This window comes from Arachis hypogaea, chromosome 3 (assembly GCF_003086295.3).
Source record: "Arachis hypogaea cultivar Tifrunner chromosome 3, arahy.Tifrunner.gnm2.J5K5, whole genome shotgun sequence".
NCBI lineage: Eukaryota > Viridiplantae > Streptophyta > Magnoliopsida > Fabales > Fabaceae > Arachis > Arachis hypogaea.
The window spans coordinates 135,009,519-135,022,702 of record NC_092038.1 but is presented as its reverse complement, the minus strand read 5'-3'; the positions used below and the strand labels follow the sequence as shown (position 1 = coordinate 135,022,702).

Sequence of the window (13,184 nt, the reverse complement as noted above, 5' to 3'; positions counted from 1 at the left end):
AACTTTTTGACATGAGCTCAGGGGTCACCGAACCCCTTGTATAGTTCCAGCGCTGTAGGTAATACAAAATTTTTCGGCATCTGGAACTTAGTCATCTCGTCAGAAAAGGGGTTCTCAAGGGTGAGTTTTTCCTTTGGTGGAGTGATGTTCAGGGGATCCGCATTGCCCTGCGCCGAGTTTTTAGAGCTTTCTCCTTCGTGCTTTCCATTGTTCTGTGCGGACAGTTCAGCTATCTTCCGCACCTCTGCCTGGAGTTCGGCGATCTGAGCTAGGAGCTCTGCTTGTGTGGGTTGGGGGTTCCCATTGTCAGCCATGTCCGAGGATAGGAAATCCTGCAAAATAAGGTAAGATACTAAATAAAATGAATGGTGAGGTCAGGTATATTCCGGCCCCACGGTGGGCGCCAAGTGTTTAGTCCTGGCACTGGGGTGGCCGAGCTTTAGCGACTCCGAGCAGGCGGCTGTCGGAGAGGAAGAGCTATACGTCGGCCTGGATCGAACACCACGGCGGGAATACCTGCAAAAGATACTCCGACGCTCAAGTTAGTAATGATCTTTAGTGAATTAGATAAGTAAAGAATAGAAGACTGAGAATGGAACCTGAACCTTAGCCGAGGATATTAGCTCGGCTTTATAGGAGTTGTTTTATCCGTTTTACTGGGGATAAGTCCTAGTTTGTAGGTTGGTCATGATATTCTGTTTTGGTGATTAAGTTTGTTGAGCACGTTTCTTATTTTCAACTGGGTGAGGTCGTTCATGTCTGTTTTCGTGCCGAGCTTATCGAGCGGCTAGCGTGAGGCCGATCTTATCTGCTCACGTGCCGAGCTTTTCGGGCGACCAAGGATAAGGATGACGTATCAGTTGCAATTCTAAGAGTTGAGTTTAAGCAAAAGTTCGGGTACAAGAATGAAATATGGTATTATATGTACTTAGATACCTATATAGGGATTAAAGGGCATGCCACTATGCCCTGCATGCTTTTTGATGATTTATAATAATCTGTAGTGTTGTGATATTGAACTTATAATTGTTTGTACTTGTAATTTTCATTAATGAAATTCGATTTTTTGTCCCAAGAAAAACGTTGAGGAAACCAACAAAACATTTCAACCAGGAGAGCACATTAGATAAAAATAGATAAATAATTAGAGAGAAATATCTAAAAGAAATAAAGAATTATGAATAATGCGATAAAAAAACTAAACACAAATATGTTTAAAGAAAAATTTGTTTATTGCAAACATCAGATATAATAAAGCAAAATAAAATCATTGATGTTTTTAAAAGGGGAATGACCGAATGAATAGCAAAACCAGTAACAATATACTTGATAAGTCAGGGATCTGAAACCAGTAATCCCAATGGCCATGGACCAATTCCAAAGACTAGTATACCGCAATCTCAAATAAATATCTGCTAAGTTTCTTCCACATTAAGACTTAGAATGTACTAAGTATTGGAAATAGTCAAATACTATAGCATCATTGGATATTCTTGAGCATTTGTTCGTATTAAATAAAGGAGTGTAGTTGGTTAGTTGCCCAAATTTATGGAAATGACCACTCCATCGTTTACGAATACTTATCTTATCACGTTAACAAGTGGGAATCTATCTTAATTTGCATTGCCCTCACTGTTCTTATTATTGTATTTGTCGTCTTGTGTAGAATTAGCAAAACCCGCCACTTTTCTTCACTTTCTTCTAACTAACTACATTCATAAAAGAAAAAGATTTTATTATTGAATGAATCATCGCTCATAATTTGATACATTCCCGATAGACGTATAATCCTAATGTCACTCCAATTGCCCAATTCAGAAAACATGGGGCAAATAAAACTAACACCACAAGGTGTTTGATAATATGCTCCAGAGAAGTCACAATTGTCAACTATGCTGTCTTCAACCATGAGTGTGGAAAGCCTCCCATAGCAAATTCTGGGGAGGGATAGTGTGGTCTCTGGCCTGCAATGCAGCAGTTCTTAGGGTCTTTAGAGTCCACAGATTGGCCTCAAAGAAAGATAAACTCCTATAAGGCAAATTATGCTTCTTGCAAAGATCAATCACCAATGGTGAAACTTTCCTCAATTGTGCCCTTGGCAATCTTGGAAATAAATGGTGCTCAAGCTGGAACTGCAACCCACCAAAGAACCAATCCATCCAAGATGAGCAAGAGATATCCAGTGTCCCACTCGTCTGCTTCTCGAACCAATCGTTCCCACTCGGCGGCCCAACATACACATTTGCCGCAAAATGGTTGAGGCAAAATTGGAGGTGCTGAATTGAGCATGCAGCCATACTTGCAACCACAAACATCACTCTCTCCGGCCAATTTGGCAAGCATGAAACGAGGAGTGGGAACCAAGTCCAGAACACAAGGATTCCAGTTATGTTGTAAGCTCTATCCGGGACATTACGCTGCCTTGAGAACAATAGCAGAAATGTCTGAAGGTAAAGGTTTATCCTTGCAAAGCACAACACCGGGTAGAAAGTCCAGTGCTGGTAACTCACCAAGAACCTAGACAGAGCATCAAACTTGAGGTATCTACCATAGAAGTAAGATTTCATAGAGCTGAAGAACCGTGAAGACACGGCAAAAACCGGAATGTGTTGTAGATCAGGATCATAGTCAAGACTATTGCAAGCAATGTGGTGTGCATTGTGAGTCCACTTCCACCATGCAATGCTTATTCCAGTCAAGCAATTCCCACAAAGGATCTGTGCAAACTTGTTGTATTGGCGGCTTGACATAACTTCATAGTGTCCAGAATCATGTCCAACATATGTGCTCTGCATCCAAAGCAAACCAAGCAAAAGGGCAGATCCCAGATGAGCCCAGACGCTAGTGCAGCTCAAGACACCGTAGATCACAATGGCAAACATGACAACAACTGAAGACAGTGTGTATAGAGTAACATGTTCCTTCTTCTCAAATAGCCCCATCTTCACAAACTCGACCCAGAGTTTCCTGTAATCCTTGGAGACCTCAGAGACATTGAAGTCTTTGAGGTGGTAGCCGGTGAAGAACTTGTCAAGATATTGCCACGCTGTGCCAGGATGATAAGCGATGAACGCATCGGTTACGTCCTGGCCAGCAAGGTTTGTAATGGGAACATCACCGCCAGGGTGATCCTTGGCCCAATCTGTGACGTTGTAGACTTTCCCCTGGATCGAAATCCACAAATCCCCTGGCTTGTTGTGCTCCTTCAGCTCCTCGGGGGTCATGTACTTCTTCTCAACAACCTGCATGATCTTGAACCTAATATTGATCTTGATTATGATGATGATGAAGACAAAACTATGCCCATGGTTGTCAAACTCCTCTACTGTCCTGCCACAGTATCATGTAAATAAATAAATAAACTTGCGCTAAAGGTCAGCATTCAAAGTGATATATATGTCCATGACGCATGTTTCAAATATAGGCATAAGCAGTTTTGTAATCATGATAACATCAGCATCCTAATTCTTAACAAATATAACAGCCTCCTCCTAATTAATAACAAATTTCAGCTTGAGAATCAGAATAACTGAAATAACAACGAAACCAAATTCAATGTACCTGAAGTTCTAAAGTGGAGAAGATGGATCAGATCAGCAGGGAGTCGAGAAAGCGAACAGAGAACAGAGAAGAAAGGAGGTGTAGCGGAGAATGAGATTGAGTGTGCGGCGGCAAGGCAGAGAATGAGAAAGAAAGGGGGCGGCAGGAACACCGAATCTGAACCTAAAACCCCGTTTTTCTCTCTTTTTCTCTCTCTCTCTCTCCCTCTCAGGGGAAAATGCTTGGGATCTCCTAGGTAGATTTATTTATAACTTGTATATTAAATTAAATGATTCAGAAAGTAACTACCCAAGGTGGAACGGATATGCTTAAGAAGCAAAACACCAGCGAAGAATGAGGGTGTGAATGGGTGGGTGGGGCACAGGCTAGTTATGGTAAAGCGCGTTGCAACGTATTGAGAGTGGGTTAAAGTCGATGCTGAGATATTTTGGGGAACGGAGAATGTGATGCTCTCACCTCTCAGTTTCGCTCTCACACATCACATGCGGCACTGCCATACTCATGCTGTGCCAGCCTGCACTTTCATTAATTTATTATTATACACACATTAACACCAATATAATAACATCACAAATCAAATTGCATACATGATAAACAATTCATCTCTAATATGGATTTTTTATTTAAATAAATAAATTAATTATAATAATTATTGAAATAAATAATTTAAAAAATATTTATCGAAATAAATATTCCTCTCTTATCTCGTTTAAACGAGATAATTTTGTATGTATTTTGTTTACAGTGTAAACGAAATAAATATCTCATTTACATTGTAAATGAGATATATATATTTTTTTAAAAAAATTAAAAATAATAAAAAATATTAATATTATCAATAATTTAAATTTTTAGCATGTAATTAGTATATAAAAAAGTTGGTAGAAGAGATTAAAATGGATATATTTAATCAATTGGTACTCAAAAAAATTGATGAGATACTGGGATTAAAATGGAAACGGTTATCTCTCACGTTATCTCCCACTATCACGTGAGAGATAACCGTTTCAATTCTCTCTCTACTATCCCATTAATATCTTCTAACAATTGGCAAACGGTTATTTTTATTTTTTAAATTTAAATCAATCTAATTGGATCAAAATTTAAACTAAAATTTTTTATGTACTCTTTTAAAAAATTTAAAATAAATTATGATCTAATTGGATTTATTTAAATTTGAAAAATAAAAATAATCGTTTGCCAATTGTTATGAAACATTGATAGGATAGTGGAGAGAGAATTAAAACGGTTATCTCTCACGTGAATAGTGGGAGATAACGTGAGAGATAACCGTTTCCATTTTAATCCCACCATCCCATCAACCTTTTTGAGTACCAATTGATCAAACATATCCATTTTAATATCTTCTACCAACTTTTTTATATACTAATTGCATGCTAAAAATTTGGATTATTGATAATATTAATATTTTTTATTATTTTTAATTTAAAAAAAAAAACATATATCTCGTTTACAGTATATCTTGTTTACACTGAAATATACACGTTTCGTGTCCACCTATCTTCTAAACGAAATATATGTATATCCGATAATACAGATGGACACGAAACGTGTGTATATCTCGTATAAATGAGACAAGAGAATGATATTTATTTAAATAAAAAATTCTCTCTAATATACTATACTATTTAACATGTAAAATATCTAAATATTATATTTTTATTTTTAAAGAATGAAATGTATTTCAAAAAGTTAAATATCATTTTTAATTTATATTTTAATATATATTTTATATTTAATAATTAATTTTGATAATTAATTTTAATATATACTTATTATATATTATTATTTAAATACAATAACGGAGTAAGTCTTCCATCCGGTCCTACAAGACTAGAAGTATAATTATAGACTTATGGTACCCCATGAAAAATATCAATCGTTGTAGTTATAATTTATAGAAAGAATTTTAAGTATATCAAAAATATTAGTATTTTAATTATTTTAATAGTTGATCTTAATTATAAAATATATATAATATAAATTAATTAAAATTAATGATTAAAATAATTGAAACACTAATATTATTTTGGATACACTTAAAATTTTTTCTAACTTACAAGCATAGATGCTACTTTCGGGGAAGGTCCCTTCTTGAGCCTAGACGATGGAGTCCGCTATGTACATATTTTGTAATGTAATTTAATTGAATATCCAATCCGTCCTCTAATAATTTTTTTGTAAGATTTTTAAATAAAAAATATTATTTTTAAATTTTTGATATTTAATTTCTGTAAAATTGGTTAATTCTGTCATGATCTCTTCAAAATATATTTATGCGATATATTAATTATTAATATATTTTTATAAAAATATTTTAAAAATTATTAATATTTTTTAATTTTATACAATAAATTTAATTAATATATTTAAAAAAATAATAAAAAATTAAATAGTCTTGACAATTATCATTAAAAGATAACAAAATTTTCAATAAAAAAATTTATTAATTCTGATTGATTTTTAATGGATAAATTAACAGTTTAATATTTTATGTAAGTTTATTTAATTTTGCCAAGAAGCAATAGCTCAAATGGCATAGTCTCCCCACACTCAATTAAGAAGTTGCGAGTTCGAGTCTTCATTAATCGAAAAAAATTTTTTGTTAAAAATCTCATTGTTTTTTGAGATAATTGTGATTTTTTTTTAATTTGATGGGTTAATTTAAAAAAAATATAGTATTAGGTTTTTTAAACGAATAAAACAATAATAGATCATTATTTAAGTATATGTCGTTATGATAGGTACGTATTGTTACTACTTACTAGGATTCAATTGACAGAGCATCAAAGTCATACAATTTTGTTTATTCTAATTTGTTATTTAGTTGAAATTTAATATCTTCTTACTTATTAATTAAATACTTAAATATTATAAATGGATACATGAGTTTTATTAACAACTGTCTATTTATTTTTCAAATGTTGTTTTGTTTCATACTTTTATGTGTAATAAAGAGATAATATTTTTAATTATTTTTATAAAAATTAATTATTATATATTATTCCATGTATATAAAGTTATAAACTAACTCAAAATCGCATTACTTTATATTATTCCATAGGTATTTATCTGTTGGTGCTTTTATTATGAATCACGTTTGATTAAAAGTTTAAATATTAGAGTTGAGTAATTTACAAGTAGCGTACAAGTATTATACTGATATATTAAAATAATTGGGTTTGGCTATTTTTTTTTTTTTTTAAGAAGCAAAAGTAGTTAACTGCTGTCACTAATTATTAAATATACGAACCTTCTATATATAAGAGGGTGTGTTTTCTAAGCTGATTTTGATCGATATTTTGTTTACTTCTTTGTTAGTTTTTGAACCTTTCCAATATTTGACTTGGACTAATTGCCAGGAAAGTAACTGAGTGGAGTTTTATCCCACGCCTAGAAAAAGAGAGACACGGTGAGGGACCTGAATATAATGTTTTTCCAATTTTTCAGAATAAATATGTTTATTGTCGACATGATTTTGTTTGGGTGATAAAATGGAGATGGAAAAAAATTGTGAATTTGAGTCTCAAATCTTATAATAAGTTAGACTCTACAAGACAAAAAGTTTTGTCTATTGTAAGTAATATCTATTGGAATAAATTTAATATCTCATATAGACAAAATTAAAGAAATGTGTGTGTGTATATATATATATATATATATTTGCATGGTTTGTGTAACATTTTCGAGTTTCATATTTATTTAGATAATAACTCGGTAATGCCAGGCATGTTACGCTAGCTTAGCTGTATTAAGAAATTTTTCTTTTGTTAGTTTATATGGATAATTGGATATGAATATATGATGATACAATTTACTATTCTTAGATTTACAATAATAGACAAATTAAAAACTTAATAATAATAATAATAATATGCAAGTTTGTTTCTGAAAAAAGATTTGATATTCAATTGTCAAAAAAATTTTTAATTTTAATTTCAAATATAAAAATTAAATTATTTAAAATTTATTATAAAAAATAAATTAAACAAAAATTTAGACTCCAAACACAGTATAATTGGTATTACTTTTAGAGCAATGTTAGGGACCAGCAACTTTTGTGATTGGTAGTTATTAAATAGCCATCAATAATGATTTAATGGTGTGAAATTGGTGTGTTGTCCCCCTAAACTTTTCCTTACTTTTATTATAAACATCGCAAAACGTGATGCAACCACCAGACTTAAGAAAATAAGCAAAGTGGTCCTGATTTGGTCGACACACGATGTGCTCAATGTCTGCTTGTATTTTAAGTTACTAACTCTGGAAATGATGAAAGATAACACAGCTCATAGAGATTTTTACCAGAGGAATGATTTATTCTCATAAATGCATGTTATTATTTTAATTATTCCTTTAATTTTAATTTAAAAAAAGTAGTCAACGTTTTCTGTATTTTAAAACATTTAATATATCTAAATAATTTTGAAAGAAATAATTAAAAGTTAAGAAAATACATCATTAGTATCCGAAAATATAAATATGGAAAACTGCTAGAAATAAAACAAAAAATTTTATGAGCTTGTTATTTTACTTTTCTTATAGAAATATTTATTTTTATACAAAAAATATATTTGTGGTCATAAGTCATATCATGATTACTCGTTTCAGGTGTGTGTTAATAATATGCTTCCCTTTAAAGGACAATAAAATTAGAAAGCAAGCTTTTATTATGATTACAGAAGCAGGACGATGAAATAGAGGAGGAGATTATTTGGAGCCTAAGAATTGACGGTGGGATCGATGATGTCCTGAACTTTTGGCGAACAAATGGGGTCTCTTAATTCATTTTGATTTGACGTGCTTAGCTATTAAACCACCAAGCAAATCTATGGTTGCTACTAAACTAATAATCGTAATAAATGATAAGTTAATAACAGCAAGGACAGAATTAGTATGAGCAAATAGAATCTGTCTATTGACATTATCAGACTAAAGAGTTAAGAGGCAATGTTAATTAGATTTAAATATCGCAATTGGCTGATCCATGGCCCCATGCCACGTGACACGTTAATTAAGTCCTCCACCTATCAAGGATTGCTAACCATGTGATATGTCAATAAAAGTGGCTCATGTCTGGCTATATGTATTTTTATTTTTTTTTATACTAAAAATAATATAACGTTATTTTTCTTGAAAAAAAAGAAACAACTCACTGGCAGGCAGTTTAGGCTCACTTTCCTCCATATTGTTTCACATTACCCGTGTGCCTCATGTGTGATTCATATGAACCTTTTGAAATGGAGATAGACCCAAGTTGTAATTTCGGTCGTCCATAACATTTTATACTGGGCTGAGTATCTATTTGGATTCTTTTTGTAGTAGTAAAAACGGAGTTTATATTATTCTTTTTAGTGATTAATATTTTTTTTTGTGACTTAATATTTGGTTTTTTGTGTACACATAATATGATTATCAATTAAATAAGTTAAAATTTAATTTGTTGTACATCGAAATTTTATTTAGAGATTCGATGTTTGAGATTTAATATTTATTGGTTAGCGGTAGTTCCTTAAATAGAATTTAGATCTGTAATGAATTTGTTTTTAGTTTGTCGAGTTGAGAAATAATGCAAAAAACTAAAAATAGATTTGTTGTTGGCCAATAAATTAGTGTATGTATTAGAAAAGACTTAAACTCTCGATATTTATTTAAACGAAAAAGTCTAAAGAACCAATTACAACATAAGCCACCAATAAACTATAACTCAATGACATAATTTTCTTATACTCACCTAAAAATCGTAAGTTTGAGTCTCCTATTTTTTAATTAATTGACTCTAATTAACTTCACTTCTAAATAATTTCTTAACAAAATTATATTTAAATAAATAAATAAATTAATCACTCAACTAATTTAAATCGGTTACATTCATATACCTACCTTTAATTATTAGAGGAATGCTAGAGCAACTTTTGTGATTTGTAACCATCAAATAGCCATTAATGATGATTTTAATGATGTGAGATTGGTGTGAAATTTCATCCAATGGCTCACTTTTCTTTACTGATTACATACTAGGCAGAATTTAATAAAGTTACTGCCCTAAACTTTTCTTAATTATTATGTGTAATTCACATCGAAGTTTTGGCACTCATTATTGTTGTACCCCTTTTGGATTTTAGTAACTATTAAACCCGACACCCACACCCACAGACCTTCTATTCGATCAGCTCAATTGATGAATTCATTCATTCACTGTTTTCAACCTGCAACTACGTTCACAGTTCTTTCCCAAGTTTTTTTTTTTTCTTAATTATTGTTAGTATTTGTTGTCGTTGTTGTTGTGTCTATATACAGTGAATGAATGAAAGAATTGAAGTAACAATGTGTCATCAATGTGAGCTCTACCAAATTTCAAACCAGAGATAAGGTTACAACTATAATCCTTGTACATAAAAAATCAGGAGGAGTTTTAACATTAAAAACTAACTAATTAAAGACTAAAATTAACTAACTAAATTGATGCATAACCCATGTATTTAATTTATGTGATACTAGTCTATGTATCTGTATGATATATAAAAAATATTTATTTCTTTATATTTATGTCTTAAATATGCTTCTAAAATAAGTTATTCATGAATATATTTATCTTATATGAAACAACTTTCTATATTTGTTTGTTATTTATATTAATACCAAACAATTTATAAAATAAAAGAATTTACAAAATATTTATATTTAATAAAAAAAGTATACTATACAATAAACAAATAACTCAATGTCTATAAGAAAAAATGAACTAAAATATTTAAAATAAATTTTATATATTCATTAAATGTTGTCAAATTAATAATAATAATAATAATAATAATAAAATATTGATTTGAGTAGTAAAAAATAATAATATACTATTAAAAATATTAACAAATAATTCTCCAATTATTCAGATAAATTAAATAGACAAAAATAAAAATATACTATATTTTAAAATATTGTATAAAAAATTATTTAAAAGATATATATATTATTCATAGATATAATAAAGAATTAAGGTAATTATTAAAAAGATATGATATAGACTGTTATAATTATTGACAAATTTTTTTATAATTAAGAATTAAAGATGGAGGAGAAGGAATGATGAGAAGAAATCAAATAAAAAAAGGAGAATAAGAATAAGAAGGAGGAGGAAAAAGAAAGAGAAGGAGAAATGAAACTAGAGAAAAAGAAGCACCAAAACTAAGAAAAAGAAGTATTATGACTTGGTTGGACTTAGTAAAATAGGTTTAGGCAGCTAGTATTTTTGTTTTGCAAAATTATGTTTGAAAATTTAATTTTAATTTTGAAAAAGCAAAAGTGTAGCAAATGAGAGGAGATTTTCATATAATCCCGATAGATACATAAGGCTAATGTTACTTGCATGCAATGTGCAGCAATTTAACATCATTTCCAGAAGAAAACTGTACAAGAATACCATTTAGCTTATTGAGATATACATAGAACATGAACAAATAAAACTAACACCACAAGGTGTATGATTGTCAACTATATATGCTGTGTTCAACCATGAGTGTGGAAAGCCTCCCATAGCAGATTCTGGGGAGGGATAGTGTGGTCCCTGGCTTGCAATGCAGCAGTTCTTAGGGTCTTGAGGGTCCATATATTGGCCTCTATGAAAGACAAACTCCTGTAAGGTAAACCATGCTTCTTGCAAAGATCAATCACCAAGGGAGAAACCTTCCTCAATTGCGCCCTTGGCAATCTTGGAAACAAATGGTGCTCAAGCTGGAACTGCAACCCACCAAAGAACCAATCCATCCAAGATGAACAAGAGATGTCCAGTGTCCCACTCGTCTGCTTTTCGAACCAATCGTTCCCACTTGGCGGCCCAACATACACATTGGCTGAGAAATGGTTGAGGCAAAATTGGAGGTGCTGAATGGAGCATGCAGCCATACTTGCAACCACAAACATCACCCTCTCCGGCCAATTTGGCAGGCAAGAAACAAGGAGTGGGAACCAAGTCCAGAACACAAGGATCCCAGCAATGTTGTAAGCTCTGTCCGGGACATTGCGCCGCCACGAAAACAATAGCAGAAAGGTCTGAAGATAAAGGTTTAGCCTTGCAAAGCACAACACAGGGTAGAATGTCCAGTGCTGGTAACTCACCAAGAACCTAGATAGAGCATCAAACTTGAGGCATCTATCATAGAAGTAAGATTTCATTGAGGTGAAGAACCGTGAAGACACGGCAAAAACCGGAATGTGTTGTAGATCAGGATCATAGTCAAGACTATTGCAAGCAATGTGGTGTGCATTGTGAGTCCACTTCCACCATGCAATGCTTATCCCTGTCAAGCAATTCCCACAAAGAATCTGTGCAAACTTGTTGTATTGCCGGCTCGACATAACTTCATAGTGGCCGGAATCATGTCCAACATATGTGCTCTGCATCCAAAGCAAACCAAGCAAAAGGGCCGATCCCAGATGAGCCCAGACGCTTGTGCATTTCAAGACACCGTACACCACCATGGCAAACATGGCAGCAACGGAAGACAGTGTGTATAGAGTAACATGCTCCTTCTTCTCGAATAGCCCCATTTTCGCAAACTCGAAACAGAGTTTTCTGTAATCCTTGGAAACCTCGGAGACATTGTAGTCTTTGAGGTGGTAGCCGGTGAAGAACTTGTCCAGATATTGCCATGCTGTGCCGGGATGGTAAGCGATGAATGCGTCGGTTACATCCTGGCCTGCAAGGTTTAGAATGGGAACATCACCGCCAGGGTGATCCTTGGCCCAATCTGTGACATTGTAAACTTTCCCTTGAATTGAAATCCACAAATCCCCTGCCTTGTTATGCTCCTTCAGCTCCTCAGGGGTTATGTACTTCTTCTCAACCCCCTGCATGTTCTTGATCTTGATCTTGATTATGATGATGTCAAAACTATGTATATGTGTATCTATATCAACCAAGGGATAAGAATAACAAAAAATGGAAGTATATAACTATATTATTCTTGATTCATTCACAGAAAGATATCTAGAAAGATGATGAAGTATCTGATTCTACGAATACAATGCAGAGAATCCCTTTGATCAAGGGACCTGGATTGATATTGAGGGAACCTAAAACCCCTTCTTTTTCTCGGTTTCTTTCCTTTTTTTGGTTTTTGTGTTAGGTTTGGATGCTTGTTTCTCCTAGCTAGGAAGATTTATAACTTCTATATTAACAGAATTGTTAGGTTTTAAGTTATAGCCGTTAAGGCAGTTAACCACACATGGGAAAAAATAAGTCTTTTTTGTTATGTTGTTAACGCTTAACGAGCAAGGCAGCGTGCTGTTAAGGTACCAGCCAGGCAGCAAACGTGTGCTGGAACACGTTTATCAACACAATTATTTCCAATATACTATAACTTAACCATATAAGTAGTCTCATTTAGAAATTAGAAGCAATAGAAGGAAAATGTTGGTTATATTTTATTGTTGTTATTATCTGTACACACAAATATCTAATACCACTCTTTTTGAATGGTGACATATTGATTAATAATTAAAAAAAAAAAACACTTTGGGAATAAATTTTGAAAATAATTATATTTCCGAATTCTCTTTTTTTTTTTAATCCAAATTATTTTCTAAAATATCTTTTATATATA

General features: G+C 32.4%; 2 protein-coding genes across 3 annotated transcripts; both read right to left on the bottom strand.

Annotated features, from left to right (window-relative positions):
• Positions 1-1,714: 1,714 nt before the first annotated feature.
• Positions 1,715-4,096, bottom strand: LOC112734074 (delta(8)-fatty-acid desaturase 2). Of its 2 annotated transcripts, none has more exons than XM_025783264.3 (2): positions 3,562-4,096; positions 1,715-3,325 (listed from the first exon to the last, which is right to left on the bottom strand). In XM_025783264.3, exon 2 carries the CDS (start codon positions 3,246-3,248, stop codon positions 1,902-1,904), a length of 1,347 nt encoding a protein of 448 aa, XP_025639049.1. In that variant the 5' UTR covers positions 3,249-3,325; positions 3,562-4,096; the 3' UTR covers positions 1,715-1,901. The 2 variants fall into 2 exon arrangements, with proteins under 2 accessions (XP_025639049.1, XP_025639048.1); XM_025783263.2 differs by having other exon boundaries at positions 1,715-3,330; positions 3,562-4,092.
• A 6,789-nt stretch (positions 4,097-10,885) lies between these two features.
• On the bottom strand, positions 10,886-12,978 carry LOC112734073 (delta(8)-fatty-acid desaturase 1). Its single transcript, XM_025783262.3, has one exon. It carries the CDS (start codon positions 12,433-12,435, stop codon positions 11,089-11,091), a length of 1,347 nt encoding a protein of 448 aa, XP_025639047.1. The 5' UTR covers positions 12,436-12,978; the 3' UTR covers positions 10,886-11,088.
• Between the last annotated feature and the right edge of the window lie 206 nt (positions 12,979-13,184).

Bases quoted from the DNA above. Each gene is read 5' to 3' on its own strand.
- LOC112734074 (XM_025783264.3), bottom strand. From the start codon at position 3,248: ATGCAGGTTGTTGAGAAGAAGTACATGACCCCCGAGGAGCTGAAGGAG.
- LOC112734073 (XM_025783262.3), bottom strand. From the start codon at position 12,435: ATGCAGGGGGTTGAGAAGAAGTACATAACCCCTGAGGAGCTGAAGGAG.